This window comes from Hemicordylus capensis, chromosome 2 (assembly GCF_027244095.1).
Source record: "Hemicordylus capensis ecotype Gifberg chromosome 2, rHemCap1.1.pri, whole genome shotgun sequence".
NCBI lineage: Eukaryota > Metazoa > Chordata > Lepidosauria > Squamata > Cordylidae > Hemicordylus > Hemicordylus capensis.
In genome coordinates this window covers 272,008,143-272,034,520 of record NC_069658.1, presented here as the reverse complement: position 1 = coordinate 272,034,520, position 26,378 = coordinate 272,008,143, and the positions used below count along the sequence as shown (strand labels likewise).

General features: G+C 42.7%; 1 protein-coding gene and 1 long non-coding RNA gene across 16 annotated transcripts in view; one reads left to right on the top strand and one right to left on the bottom strand.

Moving 5' to 3' along the window:
* The window catches only part of CADPS (calcium dependent secretion activator), a 544,177-nt gene that overhangs the window by 477,112 nt on the left and 40,687 nt on the right, over window positions 1-26,378 (top strand). For all 15 annotated transcript variants that reach the window (XM_053299036.1, XM_053299049.1, XM_053299045.1 and 12 more), the window contains 2 exons: window positions 9,402-9,434; window positions 15,147-15,254. In XM_053299036.1, coding sequence (XP_053155011.1) covers window positions 9,402-9,434; window positions 15,147-15,254 — 141 coding nt within the window. The remainder of the gene's footprint in view (window positions 1-9,401; window positions 9,435-15,146; window positions 15,255-26,378) is intronic.
* The window catches only part of LOC128346114 (uncharacterized), a 52,700-nt gene that overhangs the window by 12,798 nt on the left and 13,524 nt on the right, over window positions 1-26,378 (bottom strand). The window lies entirely within an intron of this gene.

The window sequence follows — 26,378 nt, the reverse complement described above, 5'->3', positions numbered from 1 at the left end:
TACCAACTTTTTTTATCAAACATTGTCCAGTCTCTTGGAAAAATGACATGTCACCAGGGGTCTTGTGACAAGCCGTTTTATCACCTAGTAGGATACCCTCATTTTCAATTCTTGCTGTGAAATCCAACTTAAAATTAATGCATCAGTTGTCCTAATAGCATTCTCACTAACCACATCATTATACAGTACTTCTTGGCTTTTTCTAAATGTAACATCATTCTACATTTGGTTTGATAGTCAAAGTAAGATGTTTTCTACAGTCAATAATGTTTCTTGGAGCTGGCAGTCCAGTCATTAGTTGGTTATCTTTGCCTCTAAAATGAATTGCAACCAAGCTGATGACAGCTGCCGAGGATCCATTTATTCTGGAGAGCCTCTTCTCTTTGAACGAGAAGGCGGGGGGGGGGAGAATTACTGCCACATTAATTAAAACTAGAGAGTATTTTACCCCTGGGAGAGGTTACTGGCAATCTTATTTTTGTTCTGCACAAATCTTTGTCGTAAACTGAGAAATTTCATGGGAAAAGTCACATAATTCCTGAAGAGCTGAAGCCTAGCAAAAAATCACACAACATCCGGCAGTGTGGAAATTGCAATATATGTAGCCAAATTTTGCACTAAAGAAAAACAAGCAGTTGTAGTTTTTAAAAAAAGAAGCCTAGGGTTGGGGGCGGGGGTTAATTGCAAGAATAAAATGTGGAAGACAGACTGAATTATGGCTGTTATATATTTGTCAGGGCAAATGTTCATTTTATTTTGCTGCATCTCCATTTCTTCTTGTTTTTGTATTTCTTTGAAGTTCAGTTTTTCATAGGCTAAGGTTCTGTCATACATATTTCTCTTTTCCTAATCTTCTTGCAGAACAAAATACCTACTGCAGGGTCATCCTCATAATGAGGTGAACTGAGACAGTAGTGTCAGGTGGTAAGTGATGTCAGGTGTTTCCCTCTGCCCGTTACTGCCCCATTGCACTTCACCTGCTGCTGCCACCACCCCTCTCTTCTTCTTCCACTGCCTACTTCATCAGTTGCAACATAAGAGCTGGTTCATCCTCCTCCTTGACATGCTATATTTGAAAAAGGGAGCGGAAAAGGAAGTATAGAAGGAGGAGAATGGTGGGCTAGCTCTCAACTCTCCCCTTCTTCTTCACCCTCCGTTTCAAATATAGTGCACTGAGGAGGACAGAGTGGCTTTTTTGTGTGCTGCCACCAAGGCAAATAGATAACTTGTGGATAATAAGACTTGGGCAGCAGGAAACGAAAGGTAAGCCAATGGCAGGCAGGGGTGGCATTTGGTGCCCTAACTCATGTACCTGAAGGCCCCTGACCTGCTCTATTTTTCCCCCTTCCTGTCACTGTGCCCATACATCTGAAGCCTACTCTGGGAGAAGGAGAAGCAATCTGAGAATGTAGGAAGCTTATCTTGGGGTGGGGGGGAACCCCTCCACACAAGCAGTGTGGAGAGCCTAAAAGAGTTCTGCAGGGAGAGCAGGCTCGAAGTAAATGCTTCAGATAAAACAGAAGGGGACAGAGTAGAGCCAGATAAAGTGTAGACAGAAGGATGTACTAGCTGGTCAAAGAGATCAAATGGCCAAAAGAAAGATAGCACACACCAAGTAAGAGATTCAGCTTATAGGTGTTTATATGCCAGCTCCAGAAGCCTCTGAGCCAAGATGGGTGAGCTGGCGTGCTTGGTTGCTAATGAAAACATAGGTATAGTGGGCATAACGGAAATATGGTTGAACTGTGAGAACTAGTAGGATAATCTTATTCCTATATATACACTCTATAGAAAGGACAGGATTGGAGTATCACTGCATGTTAAAGAAGGGATAGAATATAACCATCTAGAAAACCTAGGAAGACCAGATTTCTCCACAGAAACACTGCAGGTAACAATACAACGCCTGATCAAAATGCTATCAGCCTCCTGATCAAAATGTCACTTTGCTCCAGAATTCATGGAGTTTATTTAAAACCACAATAATAGAAGCCCAGTTAGTGAGCCCTTTAGGGACAGGGATCCATCTTGTTTATTTATTTATTTTTTCTCTGTGTAAACCGCCCTGAGCCATTTTTGGAAGGGTGGTATAGAAATTGAATGAATGAATGAATGAATGAATGTATACCAAAAAGGAGGAAAGGTACCACCAAGTCCAGGAAGATGCCAGCATCACTAACAGGTAAAGTCAAGGAGGATATAAAGGGGAAGAAAACTTCCTTCAGAAATTGGGAGGCCTACTAAAATGAAGAGAACAGAAAGGAACACAAACTCTGGCAAAAGAAATGCAAGGAGACAATAAGGGAGGCAAAAAGAGAGTTTGAGGAACATTTAGCTAAAAGCATCAAAAGTATTAACAAAAACTTCTTTAAATACATCAGATGCAGGAAACCTGTAAAGGAGGCAGTTGGTCCATTAGATGATGAGGGAGTGAAAAGGATTATTAAAGAGGATAGAGAGACTGCAGAGAAGCTAAATGAGTTCTTTGCTTCTGTCTTCACAGCAGAGGATACTGAACGTATGATGTACTGTATGTATGTTGTGCCATCGAATCAGTGTTGACTCCTAGCGATCACATTCCATGTGATTTTCTTGGAAGAATACAGGAGTGGTTTACCAGTGCCGCCTCCCATGCAGACTGAGTGTATACCTCCTGAGCCTGAATGATAAGCTTGATTTGAGCACAGGTATACTGAGTATATACCTGTGCCTGAATCAAGCTTATCAGGAACAAAGGCTAAAGAACTTAGGTAGAGGAGACAAGAGATGATATTCTGAACTGTCTGGAAAAATTAAAAATTAAAGAATCATCAGGGCCAGATTATATCCATTTAAGAGTCCTTAATGAACTAAAATGTCTAATTGCCAACCTGCTTGCAAAAATATATAACTTATCCCTAAAAGCAGGCTTTGTACCGGAAGACTGGAAAGTAGCTAACGTAACACCGATTTTAAAAAATGGACCCTGGGGCGATCCCTGAAATTACAGGCTGGTTAGCTTAACATCTGTTCCAGGCAAGTGGATGGAAAGCATTCTCAAGAATAAGATTGTTTCCATGGAGTATATAAGATTGTTTCCATGGACTTTCAAAAGGCTTTTGACAAAGTTCCTCATCAAAGACTCTTGAGAAAACTTAGCAGTCATGGGATAAGGGGACAGGTTCATGTATGGATTGATAACTGGTTGAAAAACAGGAAACAGGGAATAAATGGAGATGTACGTTTTGGGCAGTTTTAAAATATGTTAATAAAAATAATTTTTTTTAAAAATGGAGGAAAGTAAGATGTGGGGTCCCCCAGGCATCTATACTGGGACCAGTGCTCCTTAACTTGTTAATAAATGATCTAGAAGTTGGGGTAAGCAGCAAGGTGGCCAAATTTGCAGATAACACCAAACTATTTAGGGTTGTGAAATCCAAAGGAGATTGTGAGGAGCTCCAAAAGGATCTCTCCAAACTGGGGGAGTGGGCAACAAAATGGTGGTGGTGCATATTAGGGCAAAAAACCCCAACTTCACATATACACTGATGGGATCTGAGCTGTCAGTGACTGACCAGGAGAGGGATCTTGGGGTTGTGGTGGACACCTCGTTGAAAGTGTTGACTCAATGTGCAGCAGCTGTGAAGAAGGCTAATTCCATGCTTGGAATCATTAGGAAGGAGGTTGAAAATAAAACTGCTAATATTATAATGCCCTTATACAAAATGATGGAGCAGCCACATTTGGATTACTTCATACAGTTCTGGTCACCATATCTTAAGAAAGACATTATAGAACGAAAAAAGGTGCAGAAGAGGGCAACTGAGATGATCAGAGGACTAGCGCATTTTCCTTATGAGACAAGGTTACAACACATGGGGCTTTTTAGTTTAGAAAAAAGACGACTGAGGGTAAAGATTAGAGAAATCATGCCCTCAACTCTTAACATAAGAACAGCCCTGCTGGATCAGGCCCAAGGCCCATCTACTCCAGCATCCTGTTTCGCACAGTGGCCTACCAGATGCTGCCAGAAGCCACAGGCAGGAGTTAGCAATAGCACTTAGCAATAGCAATAGCACTTACATTTATATACCGCTCAATAGCTGGAAGCTCTCTAAGCGGTTTACAATGATTTAGCATATTGCCCCCCAACATTCTGGGTACTCATTTTACCGACCTCAGAAGGATGGAAGGCTGAGTCAACCTTGAGCCCCTGGTCAGGATCGAACTTGTAATCTTCTGGTTACAGGGCAACAGTTTTACCACTGCACCACCAGGGGCTCATGAGGGCATACCCTCCCTCCTGCTGTCACTCCCCTGCAACTGGTACTCAGAGGCATCCTGCCTTTGAGGCTGGGGGTGGCCCACAGCCCTCCGACTAGTAGCTGGACTAGTAGTAGTTGCCTGTGGGCTTCCCAGAAGCATCTGGTGGACCAGTCTGTGAAACAGGATGCTGGACTAGATGGCCTGATCCAGCAGGGCTTTTCTTATGTTCTAAATGCAGTTCAACCTATAGTTTAATTATATATGCAATTGATATGCAATATCATACAGGGGGCACTGCCACTATTATATTATTTTTGTTGATAGTTTGGGGGATTTTTAAGAGAAATAAAAAGATTGGAGGGAGTGAACAAGAATGTGTATTCTCCAATAATTTGAAAACTTTTTCAAATTTAATGTACACAATGTATACAAATACGTGATTGTATTATGTTCCTCTATATTTATTATTTATTGATTTGATTTGATTTCTATACCGCCCTTCCAAAAATGGCTCAGGGGGTTGACTCAGAGAAATAACAAACAAGATGGATCCCTGTCCCCAAATGGCTCACAATCTAAACAGAAACACAAGATAGACACCAGCAACAGGCACTGGAGGGATGCTGTGCTGGGGGTGGATAGGGCCAGTTACTCTCCCCCTGCTAAATAAAGAGAATCACCACGTTAAAAGGTGTCTCTTTGCCAAGTTAGCATAGTTTCCATGCCATTCTCTGATGTTCAGATTCATAGCAGCTTCACGATTCATTGGCCTCTTAGTTTCTATTGCACAATATATGGGCTGCACAGACCTAAGGGACATATTCTTCGCAATGGAAAAGGCTTTTTCAGGGTGGGGAGAAGAGCAGAAGTCACTTCCCCACCCCACCTGCACTGTGCTTGCAAGGCAGGCCTCATCTGTACTTAGTTTTTAGGCTACTTGCAAGGACAGAACTCTTGCTCCACCTTCATGAGGTTATGTATTATGTCAGCTAATATTTCTAAATACTATTGGCTCACTAATAATAATAATTAAGTAAGTAAGTAACTTTATTTGTTAGCTGCCCCATAACAAATTGTTCTCTGGGCAGCTGACAACATACTGTACAGTGAGCTGCCTATCTAAGTGACGGGCTCATGCTCGCTGCTTCCACAGCCCTTTAAACTCTGTCAGCATGGCAGCTCTGTGCCTACTAATGACTGTATCTTGCATTCCAGCTCTGTCCCCCATTATTCCCAATGGGAGTAGCAGAGAGAGTGTGAGGACACCCTCCTTAGCAGGCATGGAGCCTCCCTGCCTTCTCAAGCCCCATTGGTGGAGTTTGAAGTGCCTTGGGAGCACTTTTATTTGAACTTCTCCCACCTACATGACTATGTGTGTGCTTTGCTGAATTGTGTGTGCTCTCTCTCTCACACACTCACACACACCATAGGAGTACATTCACCCACACACACATTCTGTCTCAAACAATTCTTTCAACTGGAATGTGTAATACATGCATCACAAGATGCAGGAGTGAGTGGATAAGTGATTGCAATGCTGTATTTGAGCTATTTTGTCATTTTTAGAAATATTTAACTTTTTTACAAAGCAACAAGGCTGTTGATCAGTGATATATTCTAATTAAATGCATACTTTTTTACAAACTCAGCCTTACAGATAGGGAATTTATTGTGGTCCCTTTGTGAAAGGGTCTTTCTGTCCATCTAGAAACAGTTCCTAGATATGCTGATTCAGGAATCCTGTGGCCAGTTGCAGAAATAACCTAATTGTATACATTGCTTCTCAAAGTCAGCAGAAGTGAAGGCTTTTAAAATTATCTATACCAAAATATTAAAATACTTTAATATCTGTAGTTTGCGCTTTGTCCCTTGAAAAACCAAAGCTTACCTAAGAGGAGGGTTGCTAGATCAAAGGCCTGTCTAATCCCGCATCCTGTTTTGCAAGTGGCCAGCTACTTAGCACTGGGGAGCCCACAAGCTCTCTTTCCTGCCACTGTTGCTCTGCAACAGGTATTCAGAAGTATACAGTCTCGGAACCTGGAGGTAGCATAAAGCCATCGTGACTAATAGGCATTGATATTGTCCTCCATAAGATTTGTCTTTCATGAAATTTCATCTATCACAATGGTCTGGAGACATCCAGAATTCATACTTATTCGGATCTAGCTCCTGTATGGGAAAATGTTACGTGTGACCCAGCAGTGAACTGCCTTTCGCTACATGGATGTGCCCTGCTGCCATTTTCATGATCACATTGGAGCCTCAGTGAACACTGAAATCACAGCATGTTATATATGGTTAGCATTTGTTCATCAGTACTTTGCATATGACATTCCTCTATGCAATATCATGACTGGTCAGCAAAAGAAGAAAAAGCAATTAGCTTACCATGTATGAATTTCACATAAATATGAGTGCTACTTACACAAAGTTACATGGGCATGTGCAAACTGATTCACTTTACTGAGAGAATCAAAAGCAGCCCATGCCTTATAAGATGGTTACATAACTCCCATGTGTACCTAGGGTTGCCAAGATGCTTACAGAGGACATGTGACTATTTGGGAGACCTAGTGACATTTGTTGCATTAGAAGGAATAGAGACTATTTGGGGGACCAAAAAACATTTTTTGCATATGTGGTTTTTGTAGGTTTTTTGTTTATGTCTGAAGTTCTGGGGAGCAGCTGGAATATTTTGTTCTCTCAGAACACTTTGCTCTTATGAGTAGCTTCTCTTCCTCTGTCTCCTTCCTACTGTCCATCCATCCATCCATCCATCAAGTGGGGAAGCCAGAGTGGAGAGCCACATGATGCAGGAGCTCAGATAGGTGGGCCCGACAGGTTCAGCTTGCTTCCTTCATGTCATGGCAGCAGTGAGACATTAGCAGTTAGCTAAATAACTTTACTCAATTAGCAGCTAATTACCCCAGCTAACTGAGTAAAAAGGCACGCTTTGAAATGATGAATCTTTTCTGTTTATCATGGGGAAAGCAACTGGCCCTATCCAACCCCAGCACAGCATTCCTTCAGTGACTGACGCTGGTGTTACCTTGTGTTTCTTTTTAGAATGTGAACCCTTTGGGGACAGGGGATCATCTTCTTATTTATTTTTCTATGAAAACCACTGTGAAACCTTATGTTGAACAGCGATATATAAATGTTCATAGACCATATAAATGTTCAGAGAACAGCAAGCGAGTGGGAGACCCAACTCGCACCACTGCACCAGCATGCAAAGAAGCTGGCTCGGTAGCTAGCTGGCTGCCCTGCCTCCAGCCAAGAGGTGAGGTTGTTGGCCTGGCTGGGGAGAGCAGGCTGGGTGGCTGGCGTGGGAGGAGGACAGTGTGTGTGTGGAAAACCTCACCAGGAGATGAATTTATGGATAAGAAGCTGGGGCCATGAGAACTCTGCCTCTAGGCAGCAGACTGAGCAGACATACAACTCACCTGGTCATCAGCTTCACAGTGTGAGCTGGGTTTATTCTCAAATTATCCATTTATCAAAATATGCATATATAATACAAATATTATGAAAATTTTATGCAAATTGGAGACTTTTTGGAGGCTTTTTTTGGTGAAAAGCATCTTCTATTCCCACTTTATTCGGTAAAGGATATTGATTTTCCCCCCCCCACCATCTGGACCTGGCAACCCTATGTCTACCACAGGGAATAGGAACTGACATGCCTTAATCATAGGCTGGGCTGCCCTAGCTTGGCTTGGGTTAGGCTGCTCACAAGAATGCCCTCTGGATGTCATCCAACACTTTAAGAAAAATGATCTTCATGTCAGAAGTTCGCACCAGATCCGTCCTGGAAGCAGGAGCCTGATCCGCGATATGATTTTGAACCCTGAATTATAAAAAAGGAGCATACTACTATCTGACTTAGCATGTTGTGGATCATTCTTAGCCTACTTTGCAAAGGAAAGAAGGCTCATGAGAGCACGATAAAGGCTCATGAGAGCCGACAGTTGTGTGGATGGCTGATCTGGCCGCCCAGCAATAAGCAGCTACTCATCTGCAGGGAGAGCGGGCTAAGCCCGCTCTCCCTGCAGAACCCTCCCAGGCTCTACACACAGATTGTGTGTAGAGCCTCAGAGGCTATTCACACGAGTGTGCAAAACTGGGTTAAAGGAGGCCAGCCCAGTCTTGCATGCTTGTGTGAACCACTGGGATAGTACCCAATCCTGGTGCCTAAATGGTGACAAATCCACCTATGTAGCCTCCCACCTAAATGAGGTTAAGGGAGCGAGCGCTCCCTTAACCGCATTTTTCTAATTGTGTGCCTGCAGCCACAGCTGGCACACTCGGGTGGATCCACCTACCCAGGGACTAAGCGCCGATCCTCTGCAGGGAAGGTAAGTTGAACACTCCTTCCCCGCAAACCGCCTATGAGCTCTTCTCACAAATCATGAGAAGAGCTCTACAGTGTAGTAACAATTTACACTTGCAAGTATGTCCTGCTAAGGTGCCTGCTGCAGATACATGCAATGTAATACTGTAACAAACTGTGACTACCATATATTTGAGTGTGTGGGATTGTGTGACACAGATGACTCTGTGATGGCCAAGAGGCCTTCCATCCAATATTTTCATACTACCTTTCAACCATAAAAGTTCTCAGGTGTCTGTAGGCAAGTTCTTTCTCAATTACACCACTCTCCTGCTATTTCTGGCCATGACAACTAGCAAAGGCCATTATTGCCACAGAGTTGTAGTACACTAATTTCACAACATCCTTAGCCAACTTGGAATACCAGAAGTCAAAACACTGACCAGTAGGTGTACCTCATTTTAAACACTCAAGTTCCCTTCTACGTTTCCATGTAACACCATGTGCACTTCCAAAGTAATATGAGAAGCCCAAGCCAGGTGGGAGGAGCCACTGCTCAGGGATTTATGTTCTTACTTTGCCAACAGAGGTAGTGAGCACACTGAGGAGGTTCCCCACCCTGCCACATAAAGTTAGAAAGGTGTCTTATTTGTCAGCACTGCACTGAAACGACAAGACTAGGGTTTCATTTCTGAAGCAAATCATGCACCTTTGATTTTCCGATAATCAAGTACCATATTGTACTTTTAGTGCATTGTCTGCATATCTTGAAAACATAAGTTTTAATATGAAATCTGTTTCTTTCTTTTCTTTTCTGTTTCAGGTGAAGGCAGCTTCCAAATACGTGGATGTGCCCGTAAGCATCATTTAAACATGGATATCTTTTCTTGTAGCAAAGGGCTTAATGGATAGTGCCTTTTTATACAATAAGGATTAGTGCATCTTTTTTTATTTCTTGGATTATTGCATTTGTTGCTGTTGTTTTTAAAAAGATAACCTGTCTTGGCCAATGGTGAACCTGAGATTTTTTGTATAAAGGTTTGTATAAAAGGGATGGGGTCATAACTCAATGGTAGAACGTATGCTTTTGTCCCAGATTAAATCCCTGACATCCCCAGGTGGAGCTGGGACAGACTCCTGTCTGAAACCCTGCAAAGCCACTGCCAGCCAGGGTGTCAATACTGAGGAAACAAATCAATGGTCTGACTCAGTATAAGGCATCTGCATAGGGTCAGATGGTTTTGAAAGCTTCTGAATGTTTTCCAGTGGTTTTCTCTCTTGTGATGTCTGCTGCCATGGATATCTCTCAAATGCCTTATATGCTGTTTAGCACCCAATGATATGTAAAATGTCATGCAGTACAGAATATGGAACAAATATCATGCCTACCTGCAGTATTTAGTTAGTTAGTTAGTTAGTTGCTTGCTTGCTTGTTGCCTTTGGATATGAATTAATGGTTATGTAACCCTAGTGGCTTCTGGATGACTTTCTCAATATTACCTATAACACACCACAAGACATGACTGATTTCCTTTGAAGTGTGCAAGGCCAGCATTAACAAAATGTAGAGGACTGAGAAAATTGCTTTTTAAATACAGTGGCCCACTTCTTCAGCAGCTTGGGGAGGAGCTGGTCTTGTGGTGTCCCCTTTGCTAAGCAGGGTCCACCCTGGTTTGCATTTGAATGGGAGATGACTTGTTTGAGTGTGAGCACTGTAAGATATTCCCCTCAGGGGATGGGGCCACTCTGGGAAGAGCATCTGCATGCAGAAGTTCCCAAGTTCCCTCCCTGCCATCTCCAAGATAGAGCTGAGAGAGACTCCTGCCTGCAGCCTTGGAGAAGCTGCTGCCAGTCTGTGTAGACAACACTGAGGTAGAAGGACCCATGGTCTTAGTATAAGGCAGCTTCCTATGTTCCATAATGTGGATTATGCTGATCTGCCCACACTGCTGTGGGCTCCTAGCAAAATCCTGGTGGTCTTGCACTTTTGCTCAAGACTGCAGATACTTCAAGTGGTGCATCCTGACTCTGAAAGTGCTACTGCAATATCTAATGTGTCACCTGCTATCAGTGACATGTTTTCAATCTAACTGGCACTTCTGGAGTGTGGGCACCCTGCCTGTAGTATTGGCGCTCTTGTGCAAAAACACAGGACTGCCAGTGCTTCAGTAGGAGCCCACAGCAAGACGGGCAGATTGGTACCCTCACGTTATGCTGCAGAACATGTGGGCAGCAAAAGTAGAACTGCAACTTTGAATCAATGAAATGGTTAGGTGAATATATTGAAAACATTCTAATATGCTAAAAGGCATCCCTGGTTAATCAAGCAACCATTTTTGATGGTGAATTGTCATTCACAGAAGTACTTAAATGTGAAAAGTACATAAAAAAATGTGAATTATCATTTACATAAGTACTTGAAAAAATTGGGAATAACTGGGGGTTCCCTGGAATGCAACAGCGCAGATCATCTGCCTTAGTCACCAATTGGTCATGATATAGAGAAAGACAGACCACCACTGGTGACAATGCCAGACATAACAATTATTGCACAAAGTGCATTTGGAACTTTGCATCAAAATACTGGATATTTGATCATATTTTTAATTAGGCCAAAAACCAGCACAAAGTTGATTGTTTGAACACACTTAATTCTGTATAAGATTAGAAACCCTGTACTAGATTAGATAGCTTTTAACTGTTATACAATTTAATATTAGTTCATGTTAACATCTGACCTTTACCTGCTAATTGGCCTTTTTTAAAAAAAATTAAGTCTGTCTGGACATAATTTAAACTTTTAAGAGAAGCATGTTTGAGAAATAATGGTGAATTGGTGCTACATATGCCAAACACAACCTTGAAGACATTTCTGCAAAATAACCACCTTAGTTCAGTTTTAAAAGGGCAAATGGCGCCACAGCCATCTATTTAGAGCTTGAATTATAATGAAGAGAGCCCTCAAAGATCTCAGACAAAGCACTCTGCTTACCAGAAATTAACATTTAAATTAAGTTTAAATGCAGTATATGAATGTTGGTTGGAGTCAGGGATTATGACTGATAAAGCAGGAGACAATTGCAGACAGAAATAATTTACAAATGAGAATGTACAAATAGGAATGACTATCATCCCACTCCTGTATGTGGTTCCACATTTATAAAGTTACTGTTAATAAGTAAAGGTAAATTGTGCCCCCCCCCCCGTGTCGACTGCTGGCAACCACAGAACCCCGTAGTTGTCTTTGGTAGAATACAAGAGGGGTTTACATTGCCAGCTCCCATGCAGTATGAAGTCAGCTAAAAGTCTCAAGACAGAGACCGACATCCTGACTGAAGCTGTGCACAGGCAACCCCAAAAAGCATGTACACAGCAGTAGCATTTGTCCTTCTGAAGCACAGGGACTCACACAATGAGGTGATTTTTGCCAGTCTTCCTTCCCCCTGGAAATGTTCTGTGCAGCATGAAAATATATCCTTGAGAATTGTGTAGCCCTTGGGGACATATTTTCATGCTGCACTGAGTGCATCCAGGAGAAGACAGATTCAGCGAAAACCATCCATCCCACACAAGTCTCTGTGTTTCAGAAGCAGGGATGCTACACATGTTCAGCTTTAATCGGGATGTTGGCAATTGTGATTACTTTGATATAGCTGTATGTCAGTTATAGGCAAAGTTTAGAATTAATTTTTACTTCTGTCTTTTTAATGATAAAATGTTGTGAACATTGGCTTAGATCCAAAGAATTGTTTCCACTAACAGAAAGCCTCTTCCACTCACAGAAGGTCCTTTCTGTCTTAGCAGAAGAGCATTACAGGAGAAGTGACCCCATATTAAGAATTCTTGAATTTGTGCAACTCATGCACAAGACTTTACACAAACCAAAGACTTTGCATTTCCCAAATGTTTTATGGCAGAGATTAACCATCCTAGGGGCAGATCTGGATTCAAATCCCCACTTAGAAACTCCACTAGCATACCTCACAAGGTTGTTGTGAGGACAAAATATGGGGCATGTATGCTACCTTGAGACCACCTTAAGTGGCACAGTGGGGAAATACTTGACTAACAAGCAGAAGTTTACCAGTTTGAATCGCCACTGGTATGTTTCCCAGACTATGGGAAACACCTATATTGGGCAGCAGAGATATATGAAGATGCTGAAAGATATCATCTCATACTGCACAGGAGATGGCAATGGTAAACCCCTCCTGTATTCTACCAAAGAAAACCACAGGGCTCTGTGGGCGCCAGGAATCAAAATCGCCTTGACGGCACACTTTACTTTATGCTACCCTGAACTCTTTGGAGAACAGGCATGATAAAAATAAATAATAAAAAGAATGAGTGCTCTTATTACATAAGAAAACAAAAATAATGAGTGCCATCACTGCTGGCTATTGCTATATCAGAACAACGAAAGAAAATACCTCTCCCTCTCCACCACAACCCCCATATGCATAGTGGAAGACAGCAAGGAGGATATAACAAAAGGCACAGCAAGGCCCCTTCCTCTTCTTGGATCAGAATATTTTGCTGGAAACCAAGAATGGAGATGTAACCTGTTTTGCATGGTGGAGTGTTACAATCTAATTTTCCAAATTAGCTCAACATTCCCATTCCATTTGCTCAATTGGTGGTGTCGTTTCAGGTGGCCCATGAGGCTCAGGCCCCCAATGAAATGGCTCAGAGCCCCAAATCTCATCAGCCACCTCCTTCTCAAATGGGATATGGGGCCTTTGCTGCTGCTTCAGCAGCAAAAAATCTCGTGTCTGTCTCTTCTCCCTAAAAGGTGCTCTGCTGTGGATAAAGCACATGAACTTGCCCCCAATAAAGAACTTGTCTCCTTGAGTTTCTTTCTGGGGAGGAGTCAGATCTCATTATTCTTGGAGTGGGGGGGATGACATAATTGAGTTTAAGTGCCAAAAGGGGGCTGTGGGCACGGTCCCCTGATCTTTTGAGTACCTAGCAATGTGCCTGATTTTCTCCCACATCCCATCCCTGTGACATTCAAATAATTTGACTGAGAAGCAGTTGGGTTTGAGCATTTATCTCAAGGTGAAAGCTTAGCTGTCTCAGTTTTAAGTTAACCAAGTAACCATTCCTAGTCTCATTCCAGAAGTGTGCTGGTTTTGTGTTGCATGGTTTTGTGTTGACGGTTTCGTGTTGATGCTTTTTTATTGCATCAAAAAGCTGGCACAATTCACTTGCTGAAAATTGCTTGAAAAGTATAACAGTCATATTTATATTGTCCTCATTGCTTTTTGTTTTAAATTAATACCTTGTCATTGTTTTAGTAGGTGTTAAAAATGTTACTGGCATCTCTAGGGCCAACAATTGGCCCTTTGCTTGATAATTGTATTTCTTTATATATATATACACACACTACCTTCCTACTGCTTCTCAAACTGTCCTCATTTTCACCCTGGAAATTACACAGAAGTGTTAACTAACTTCAATTTACAGTGGCTGACAATCGCATCTCATAGAGAAATGATACTTTGTGATCTGCAGTAAATCACAGTAATAAAAGTAATGACACCCATTATAAAGAAACTTCCAATGTGCCACAGACATTTAAGATTTGTGTGGCAGCTTTCATAATGACTCTTATTTCAGCATTTTAATGGGTTTCTTTGAGATAAGTTCTATTCCAACATATCAAGGAGTGTGAACTTATTTAGTGATTATTTTCCTCCAAATTACCTCCACTACATCCTTCTTGTGAGGGAAACACAAACTGCATCACAACCTCCTGCAAATCTTGCAAGCCTTATATGCTCAGGTTTAATGAAAATTGGTGCATAGGAAACAGGGAGAGCTATAAAGTTAGGATATTATCCAACCAATGTTACGCATATTGAAAGTCCATTGGTGTCAATCGGAAAATATTAAGCACATGCTTAACCTGCCTATTGAAATAAATGGGCTATCCAAGTACATAACTGTGGCTGGATCATATCCTTTAGACATGTAAAAATATTTATTGTCCTAGTTTTTAATAAGAAAAATGCAAGGATCCCATTTGATAAATGCTTTAAGATTGTGTCGGTCTGACACTGTCTCTAAATATATATGCACACACATTTCAAAAACCTTAGGAGAGAGGGGAAATGGACTACTGTTGAGTATTAGCTTTCTCACTTTATATAACAGAAGATTAGCATAGAGAAGTTATTGTTTTGCTAATTAGGTCCGTAGTAACCAAAGAATACAAGAGAGAACTTCCTGACACTAGTGTGTCAACGAAAGGCTTTATTCGTCCAAGCAGCTTTCCTTGAGGCATAAGAGAAAGAGTAGAGAGGCAGGGTGCATGCAGTGACCTTGTGCTATCGTAGTTAGTTGCTTCAGCTACCTACATTGCAACGAGCAACCACTGACACCCAAATATGTCACAGATATCTGCTAGGAGGAAAAGGAGCCTCAGCAACAGTGTGAAGCTGAATACAGCACTAAGAGGGGGAAGGATCCTTAACAACAGAATAGACTGTCTTGGGAAGATGCCATTTTCATGCTGTTTTCCTCCTTCTCTCCCCCCACCCCCAACCCACTCCTTTTGTCTATACAGAAACCAGGGATGGATGTTGCTGACGCCTACGTGACCTTCGTTCGCCATTCTCAGGACATCCTGCGTGATAAGGTCAATGAGGAGATGTATATAGAAAGGTTATTTGATGTAAGTAAATGCCTCCTCCACCTTGGAGACCCCAAGGAGGAGAAACTGCAAAATGTGACAAAATGAGACAGGAAGATAAGTCACATTTTGAGATAAATTATTAATTACAGATATTGTTCTTTGCAAAATAGATATGTGTTACTATTCCTTCTGACTGAAACTCAATCTATCGGCTCTCTGGCTGCGCTAATGCTCAACTCAGATTCACTTGACCCAATGTTTCTCTCTCTTACTCTCTAGATTTTGGGGTGATAGAGCCTTAAATCAACAATTGAGTGATTGTCAAGTGTCATTATTGTTATAAATTCCTGTTTTTAAAGGATGAGAGACAGTAAAGAGGGTAGTTAGGGCATGCATATAATTTTATTGGGAGTGAATCCAATTGCTAAAAGTCCAAAAACTTGAAAATGTATTTCAGACTGAATTTTAAAAATTAATCTTAAAAAGCATTATTTTGAGGGGCAGAGAGAGAGAGAGAGATTTGTGTTGTAGGGTATACTAGTGGTGCTTTAAACTGAAAGCAAATTTTGGAAATATTAGATTAGAGTTATCATTTTAGAAATCTGAAAGCTTTGAGAGTCTTGTTTTGTTTTGAATCTAATGCAGTTTGTAGTAGACCTTAAAAGAGGATTCTGGCTGTGGTGCCCATGAATGTCAAATTGTCAACTAGGATTTTATTTTGAATAGGATGTAGTGCATGATCAGATTTCTCTGCCTTTCTGTTGCTTTTGCTGTGCAACATATTTTCTGTCCTTGTAGCAATTGTGCAGTCTAGCATTTATGCTTGCAGCAGGCGCTTGACATTACTGCTTCAGTCACTTGTGAGGATGGATCTTTGTGTGACTGTAGCATACAATGTTTTTGTGTGGTTGTAAAACAGCTTCCTTTTTCTCTCCTTTCAACCTCTCAGCACTCTCATTTTTCTGTTCTGGCATTCAGATCTGAATGCCTTCAGATTTCTAGTGCTTTGTTCACTTGCTCTCTTGCTTATATTAGACAGAAAAGCTTTTTCTCTTACACCATTCCCCAAACTTCATCAAATGCTTCTTTTGCATGATACCTATTTTTCTTCCTTTCCTACTGACATCTCTTCCTACTGCACAATTCTCTCATTCCCACCCTGCAACCTCCTCACTCCCTGATATTCTACAAGATTAAAATGGAACTTATCTCTCATGTCAAATGTTTTATCACATTATATCAAGTGGCATGAATTGGAGTCAAATAATCTTCCTGTGTACATCTACTAGCATGACCCATATCCACTGAGAATGCCTCATTCATGCATAAAGCACTTCAGTGACTCTTTTCCTCTTAAGAAAATTTCAGACATAAAAAAATGCCAAAGACAAATCACCTCTCCACTTGGCATTGACAAAGAGGCACTCAATTCCTCCCTTTTAGAGATCTGCTAGCACTCTGCCCATCTCTGCTAAATTTATTCTGTTAGCAGTACATTTCCAGGGACTGTTCTTTTCAGGGCCAACCTATTATTATTTGAGAAGTTCCCAGTTTTGTGTGTATCCCAGCAGCTTGCCTTGAGCTTTACAAGAGGCATAGCTGACTGGGACATTTCAATTCAATTGCCTTGGTTTACAAGGTCACATATCATGTGTTAAGTCAGCTTTTGAAATATTTAGGCACTTATTTGCAAAAGTGCAAATACACAACAAGAATCCATTTGGCTTAAAGTTTCATCATGATCGCCATAAGAAGCACATCTCTAAGCAGTGTAAATAAACCCCAACAGAGGAGATGAATGTGTGCTTTGTTTTGAAGTAAGGTTAACGCCATTTGAAGTACATCCCTAAACAATACAAACTTGGCTCCATTGCAAAGAGATAGATATGTGCTATGACCTGAAGCTGGCTTCAGACAATACTGTGTCTTTCACTGTTATGATCTGAAATATAGAATCGGGGTGGGGGTGGGGGTGGCGGGATCCATTTGCTGCAGTTTCCCTCTGTCATGCATCAATTTGCACAGTCAGGTGTCTGCTTTCTTTTTAAGCTGAAGAGAGTGTCTTCCCTAGGGCACCTTATTCAGGGGCAGATCTGACATGAGGCAAGATTAGGCAAATGCCTCAGGCGGTGAGTGTCCCACAGGGCCGTGAGTGCTGGCATCCACCCCCTGCTGCGAGCGTCACCCACTTCCTGCTAGCCCTGCCTCACCTCTGCTGCTGCCCCTGTGTTCCCTGGCACCATTCACTGGGCCAGAGCCCCAATGCTAGTACCCCTCCTTTTCCCCTCATGTGCTCTGTCCATGCCCTGGGGCCAGCACGCAGCTCCGCCTGTTGTATCATGCAGCATGCGCTGCCTCTAGTTTCCTCTCTTGTTGCTGCTGCTGCTCTCTCCCTTCCAGGCAGCACCAACTTGTCCCCTTTTAGTATTGTAGGGGAGAGCATGCTGATGATGTGTGAGAAAGGCCAGAAAAACTGGAGGCAGAGCATACTGCCTGATACAGCCAGGAGCAAGCAGCAGTACACATTAGTTCCAGGACAAAGACAGAGCACTCACCCAGAAGGGGAGGGAGACAAGGGGCAGCATCAGTGCTAGTCTGTGGTCTGATGGATGGGGCTGCCTCAGTACTGGGCTCACCTGCGAGGCGGGGCCAGCAAGGGGGGAAAGGTCGCTCATTGAAATTTGCCTCCGTCAGGAAAAGGTAATGAACTGCCTCTGACCCTACTGATTATATTTGCTCTATAAAGATCTGAAGCAAACCTCCACCTGCTGCCTCTTCAATTGCCATCTTGTTAGTCAATGGATTTGAGGCCCCTTATACTTCCTGCAGTCATGATAAGGCTCACACAAGTTGCTGCTGCCACCATTTGAAATGTCATGTGTATCATATGAACATCATAGACAACAGTGGAACAGCATGAAACTCAGAAACACATATTATTTTCACTATTAAAGTAGAAGATAACGGTTTCTTTCAGGTCCTTTATCTGAAATAAGGGCTCAGATAAAGTGGCCAAATGCAAAAAAGGACCAAAAAAGCAACTGTTAAAAACACAGGGGCCATCTCCTTTGTGCATCTGGTAGGGAAGTGCAGAACATTTTGAGTGTTCCAAGCTTGGAACAGTACACCCTTCAAATAAATGTCCTGTTCCAAGCTTGGAATGGCAACCCCGCTCTAAGTTCAGAACACTCAAAACCTTCCAAGCGTCATTTTGGACTCCAAAACTTCTGGCCTCTGAGCACGCACAACAGGCATTTGTGTGGTCAGAACCACCATGCAAATGGCTGCCAGGAATGCTCAGAGGCAAGAAGAGCACCATTTTGGAATCAAAAATGGCCCTCAGAACGTTCCAGCTCAGAATGGGGTCATTCCATCAGAACAACCAGTTAGACCAGTTGTTCCAACGAAACGATCCAGGCTTGGAATGGAATACAAATGCCGTTTTGTGCACATCCCTAGCATCTGATCATACTGAGCATATGAGCCTGTCCATTGAATAGGTTGGCCTTGCATTGTTTAATTCTTTTTTTAATCTATACAACAAATATATAACATATCCTTGCTTTTTATTTATTTAGAATGTTACTTTAAATTAGTTCCCCTTTCTCTCTATCTGATAATGTTTCTTTTTTACTTTTTTTTAATCGACTAGAAATTTTTTATTATACTATTGACAGCAAATTTTTAGAATGCTAATTTTATCATTTCCTTTGTTTCTCAAGCTATTCACTTTATAGCGCTCAGTATTCACTTCCTCCTCAGACCCCCTTCCCCACATGTGCTATAACAGCAGAATTATTTTTCCTAGTGGATATTGGGGTATGCAGGAGATTATCTGAATATTACTGTGTGGTCTACATTTTAATCTCCTTTATTCTGTAAATTAGTCAGGTTTACTATGGAATAAAGTCATCATCATCATTTTTAAAATCTTCTCTTTGGGTCACTGGGGGAAGAAACAGATTGGCTAGGAAGCAGAGCTGAAGATCAGCAGCTAACAAAGCTATTTTCTTATTTAGAGTTATTTACGGTAATTTCACATGACTTCTTTGTTTGTCCTGCCCCACTAAAGTGATGGCTCTAGAGAAGTAACAAAAACCATTAGTAATGAGAAAGAAATAGTGCATTAGCATGTGTTTGTGTTTGATATGTTTCTCTCTATGTTGGCTCTAAAACTCTGACTCTGAGAAAGGAAAGGTCATTGTATGGTCAGTTTATTACCTGATGCAAATGATCTGTTGGCTATTTTAATCTCTGAGAGGTGGCTTTAGAAATCTCTTTCATTATCTAAAAGCACAAGAATTGTGATCCAGATGGCAGTTAGTGACACATATCTTGTGAAGTGGCCTATCCAAAGTGGACTCCTGTAGTGTTACTTAATGACAGAGAGTCGGGATTGTGTATAGGCAGAGTTAGTTTGGGAGTTAATGGGAAATTATGCCTGTCTATTGATGACAATTGGAGAAGGAGAGAGAGACAAAGCAAATGTAATGATTCCACTCTATTGTAGATTACTCCTTTGATTTCAGGGGGATATTTTGAATAAATAGCATCAGTGAGACATCAGGATTGGGGCTGTAGCATGTGTACTGCATAAATTAAATTAAATAATTAAATTAAATAATTAAATTAAATAAAATTAAATTAAATTAAATTAAATTAAAGGTATATCTTAGCCATTAAATATCTGATCACATTATATTTCCTTCAAAATATTTTATTTTTTTCTTTAATTTCCATCAGCTTGTTACGTTTTATAATATGGTTTTGTAACTCAAAATGTATTTAGCATTTTTGCTTGAATATGGTATTATTTGCTGTCTGGTGCGGCCGGCTGTCCTTACCTCTGAGGACAGAGTGGTGAGAGGGCCCAAGGCGACAGAGACCGGGTGACAGCCCGGAGAGACGGAGGAAAGACTGCCAAGGGGCAGGGACTCCGCTCCAGTGGTGGAGGAGCTGAGCCCTGATAAGACTGCCAAGGGGCAGGGACTCCGCTCCAGTGGTGGAGGAGCTGAGCCCTGATAAGACTGAAAGGGAGGCGTGTGAGGATAATATCAGCAATATGCCTCCCGAAGGGAGGGGGTCTGAGCAGGAGGAAGGAGAAGGGAGAGAGGCATTGGCAACAGCTGTAAGGGGTAATCAATTACAGGTAATAAAGAGGGGCATTGGCCTTGTAATTGGGGGCGGGCGATGCATAGCCTGTGAGGAGGCATATAAGGAGCCAGCAGTGGATGAGAGGCTGGCTGGTAGAGAGTGTCAGGGGTCCCCGGAGAGGGACAGACACAAGGAACAAGCAGCCTGGGACAGAGGAGGCACAGGGTGACGCTCAACCCCCCCTCCCTGTCCCTGCTCTGAGGCTGGACCCGATAAGCCTAGCCACACTAGGTAAAGCAAACAGGGACGTGTAACCGGATATTTGCATATTTGGTTGAGGGGGCGGGTTGCATATTTTCTTTTGAATGTTCTGTCAGGTTCCCAAGGTAGCTTACATCCTTCTTTCCTGTTCCCTGTTTTTATTGCCTGTTCCATCTTCTCTCTGGTTTTTTCCCCCCACTTGTGCCTATATATACCTCTCTTTACCAAGCTGCTTCTTCCGCCTAATCTCCAGGGTGCTTTCCAGACTGGCTGCCGGAACAGCAGCAAAATAGCAATAGCAATAGCAATAGCACTTACATTTATATACCGCTCTATAGCCGGAGCTCTCTAAGCGGTTTACAATGATTTTTAGCATATTGCCCCCAACATTCTGGGTACTCATTTTACCGACCTCGGAAGGATGGAAGGCTGAGTCAACCTTGAGCCCCTGGTCAGGATCGAACTTGTAACCTTCTGGTTACAGGGCGGCAGTTTTACCACTGCGCCACCAGGGGCTCTGTATCGCCACCAGGGGCTCTGTAAATGCCACCATTCAGCAAGTAGTATTCGGAACGTAAACCGCAGGGGGAGTAGTTTTGCAGCAACTAACAACCCAAAAAACCAGCAACTTTTTCACACGATCTACAATGTCCTTGCTCTGTATCGTAGCAATTAAAGTCACAACAAGGCACTGGAAATGTGAACGGCACCCTGCTGTCCCCATAGGGATTGTGCTGTCACGGCGCAGGAAGTGTGGAAGCACACTTCCGAGATACGTCCTGACCCCGTTGTAGGGTCTAGTCTGGAAAGCGCCCAGCCTCAGTATCTGGGGCACACCACCACTGCTGGCTGTTTGCACTGCATGCCCCTTGGGAGGCAGAGTGGAGTGTGCCTTCAGCAGTTGCGACTGCTTGTCCTCTAGTGTTGCCATTGTGCTGCTCAGCCCACAGCACCTCACTCTCAACCTCTCTCTCTCCTGCTCCCTCCCCTTCCCTCCAGCACCAAACTTGTCCACTTGGTCTCCAGACAAGGGGAGACAGCAGGAGAGAGAGAGCTTGAGAGTGAGGTGCTGCGGGCTGAGCAGGGTACTGCTGAGAGAGCAGACAGGCTAGCTGCAACATTTGAAGGCACACTCCAGGAGGCAGAGGAAGCGGCTAGCAATGGGTTGGGGCAACATCAGCATTGGTTCCCATCCTGGGGTGAGACTAGGGACAGAAGGGTTCATTGCTGGCTGCTAGAGGCACACTCAGGAGGAGGGAGCAGCAGTGAAGGGGGCAACAGCGGTGTGCAGTTCAGTTCCGTTTATTGTGATCTTTGATCAAATATACAGATTTCAACCCAGACCCAGATAAAGAGGATATTGGTACAGATATATAAACACATAGAAGTAGAATAAAATAGAATAAGATGAAGCAAACTTTAAAAAACTAAGTTAACCATTTCTGACACACCACGCGCAGATCTTAATCGCAGCTGTACAGATTCTGGCTACCTGGTGTGAAACATCGGTGTGATTATCAGAAAGAAGTAAGTTTATATAAAACTCATCCGAATGATTTGGATATCTAAAAACAAAAGGAGTAATATATCTAAAACGTAAATCACAATTTTAAAAAGCAATACAAGAGCACATGGCCAACAGTCTCAACATCCCCATTCCCACAAGGGCACAGTCTCTCCAGAAAGAGGAGCCACAGGGGTGCATTCTTCCACCCCCAAAAGGGCCCCTAAGGTGCTGCCTGAGGCTATTGCCTCATTTTGCCTCATGGCAGAGCCACCAATTCTCAAAACTGGTCTTTGCTAGGTCCACACCTTCTTAATCCCACACCTGCACCCGCACTTAGTACCTCTTACTACAACTCATACATACTTTGTATGCAGAAGGTCTTGGGCGCAATCTCTGGCATCTCCAGGTTTTGCAGGGAAAGGCCTCTGCTTGAAACCCTGGAGAGCCACTGCCAATCGATACAGGCAATGCTGAGCTAGATGGACCACGACACTGAGCTAGTTGGGCCAAGGATCTGACTCAGTATAAAGCAGTTTAATATGTTCCTTTGCTCCTATGTACCTACTCCCTGAGAAGCCTTGTCCCAAATCCTTGAAGTAGCAGATTTCCACTGCACACTTCTTATCCCACATTTCACTCTACAAGCCTGAGGCTGACAACTGCTTCACATATCATGAGAACAGAGGTACACACCATGTGTGACATCTATCGTTTCCCTTACTCTGGAACAAGGAGTCTTAAGGCTCCCTGTTCTGGAGTAAGGGAAACTGTGGGTGCTACTTCATTAGTATTTGTTATGTTCCCAGTAACATGTGAAAGTCATACTCTTAAAAAAACAAACCAAAAAACTTCTTGTACATGTGCATATGCACTGCAAGGAGTTTCAATTGATCCTCGTCCCACACATGGATTGTATTATTGTATGAGCATAAATGGACCGTATCATTGTATGAGCCTAAACATGCAGTAAAAATAAAGATAAGTGTTGCACATTACTACAGTGACATACAGTATGCAGATGTATATCCACATGTGAAGCGGCTGCGAAGGAACAGTGAAGCAGCTGTGATTCAGCATTAGGGGAAACGGAAAACAAAGTTCAGGGAACTCTGGCATGTTCCTTGCAACACAGAATCCAAATGCAATAAAACTGTAATATCTTGGCTTCAAGGAACCAAAAAAAACATGTATTAAATATGATAAAGAATCTTTCTCATAGTCACAAGAAAGTAGCAACGAAGTAGTGAAAAAATGATACTTAAACCAACATGCCTGTGCATCTTAGGCTATTGATGTAGAAATTAAATGTCCACAAAAGGCGCAGATGGCATTTCCCCATTAATTCAATATCTTACCCCCTTGCCCAAAAAATACTTTAAAAAACCAATGACATGCTTTTGATATGAGAAATCAAATCATCCGGTGAAGCTCCTAAGACTGAAAAGATCTAAACAAAAATTAATTTATTTTTTTCCTCTTTGTACTTCTTGAAGACCAAGCCTGAGCAGAAGATAAAGATTAAAACAGATGTGCTTAGCAGCAGAGCAGCTAGCTCATCTGCTTAAATCTAGCAGTCTCTGAGAACAGTGATTAAAAAGCCATCTCCAACACTGATGAAATCCACAGCCCTAGTAATACGCTTTCTTTTATAGGCCCCTGTCTGTCTAAACCGGACGTAGGAAGCATTTGACTGGAGATGATACGTGGATTATATGGGTCAATTATACACTTAATCTGCCTTCTCTGCAGAGATTAAATGTTTATAGATTGACTCTGTGTATTTGGCTTGCCCTTGGCAGTTACCAGATCAGGAAGGTTGCCCTTACTGAAAAGTCTGTAAGAACTTAATCATGCAGTGATAGGGGCCCGATGATACTGGAATACTAACTGTGCTATGCTTTTGCAGGGGGCTTTATTTACCATTTCACTGTCACTTCATACAGTCAGCTGCACAATATGGCCTGTATTCCCCCCCCGCCCAAAAGTAGCCCTTGGGAAAAAAAACCTTGCTGTATAGTACAGTAATGGGTCTCAAGCCATAAAGGAGACTACTCTTGGCAAGTAGAAAGGAAAGAGAGGATAGTTTGCTTCACATACTTGCCAGGCTGAAAATTCTGTTTCCATGCTGAGGAATGGACCATCCTAACCACACATGTGCTGTTTGTTTCTTGGTTTCTGTTTGTGCAGAAACCTTAGTTTCTGCATAGTTGTGAAATCTTGCTCCTCTTTTCCGTTTCTCTCTCTCTCTGTCTCTCTTTGTCTCTCTCTCTTTGCATTACATGTTACAGTATAGAGGGGGCATGTACACTTACCCCTCCACTAAAGAAAACGGAACAATGAGCTGGGTAAGCGTGTGAACTGTCCCACCATGTATCGGAACTATGATGTTCCGATACATAGGCACATGCATCACAATACTATGTATATTTACTCAGAAGTAAGCCAGCTGCATTCATTAAGCCTTACTCACAAGTAAGTGAGCAACTTAACTTGCAGCTTAAGACAGAAATTGGAGAGGGAGAATCAGGAAGTCAGCACTGCATGCATTGTTCAAAGTTATCCTTTCTCTTGCATTAGCATTCCTTATTAAGATGACAGCCATGTTGCAGATCATGCAGGCATGCTGCAGACTGTGTTGCAGATATTAAGATTACAGTCGTGTTGCATGTTGTTCACTTATGACACACATATCTTTCATATGAGTTTAATATTCCTCCATAGTCTTGCACCTGGCAAATAACCGTGTGGCAAAGGGTTCTGGGGCATGGTGAAGTGGACAAGCATGGAGTACTTAAATAAAGTTCACCGTTGGAAGTCCTTAGAATCAGTGCTAGCCCAAGGATTGGTGGCACCACAGGCAAAGCCTGGCTGTGGCACCCCCTGCCCCCTTGGTGATTATAACTCACTGCAGCAGGCTGGCTACCCAGAAACAGCAGGCAGGGGCAGTGGGCAGAGGCAGCAAGGAGAACAAGTGAACAGCCAGGCAGGCGGTCTCTATCTGCCACAGTGCATTATAATGTCATTGTTGCATGACCCGGATGGGTGACAGGGATGGGGAGTGCCCTCTCAACTGCCTGCCCACTCTCTCCTGACAGAGGGAGGTGCACATATCTGCCCACGGGGGCAGGAAGCACCTGCAGGGGTGGCACATGATGATACAGGCCATTTGTGCCCCTCCTGCTTGGTGTCCTGTTGCTTTGAATATACGCCTTAAATTGAGTCTTCTGTTTTGGGCAGTATACTGTTTTGGTATTCCATTTTGGGCGGTATTCCATTTTGGGCAGTATACAAGGACTTCCATTTTGGGCAGTATACAAATGTGATAAACAAATAAATTTCACTTTTGTCCAAGAAGTCATGTTGAATGAGCTATTCAAATCAATAAAGTATGCAAGGTGAGTTATTTACCATCTTACATACTGATATTATAGACATGCATTGTTGTAGCAATGAAGAAAATCGTGAGCTTTGCCTAGATGCAGTGATATTATCAAGGCAAGTGGGTTGAGGTAGTTGCTAACTACTTACTACGTTGCAATAGGTGCACAGAGTTATGGCAATGTAGCTGGCTCTGTAGTGGCCAAATGCCTTTGGTATGGTGCATAATCCAGTGGTGTCCAGTGAAGGAGGTGCAGGGAGGGTGATGAGAAGTACCTTTAAAAGTTGTTACTGGTGATATCTCTGTCACTTGGAAGACCCAGGGAGCAGTAGCACCCTGCTAAGCATCCCGCACAGTGGAGGCCCTGCCTACGGCACTCACCTAGCATCTGTGCATGGGTGTTGGTCATTTGCGTGGCCAGCATAGTGTTGCTGACCACATAAATGGCCACCATGCATGCACAGAGGCCAGGTGAGTGCCGTAGGCAGTGCCTACGCCACACGGGCTGCTGGGTAGGGCACCACTGCTCCCCACGTCTTCCAGATGCTGGCAATAACACCAATAACAACTTTTAAAGGTATCTCTCCCCGCCGCACCACCTTCACCGGACGCCACTGGCATTAAAAAGTCATCTCTAGTCTTGAGGTAGCTATAAATTCAGCAGCCAAATTTCAGTATTTCTGCTTTCTCCACCACTCATATCGGTGCCCATAACCTATTGTTTTTATAAGGTCACACGATTTGACTAACATTTGTGGAGTTAAGAGGTGGGACTCATATATTTCATTAGGGCCCCCCCCCATATTTTGAGCACTGTTTAAATTGTATTTTTAATCTTCAGTAGAATGTTTTGATAGATGGAGGGGAAGAAAGTTGTTTCTGCTTAATGGACATGCATTAGTTCCCCATGCTAGCCCAAGGC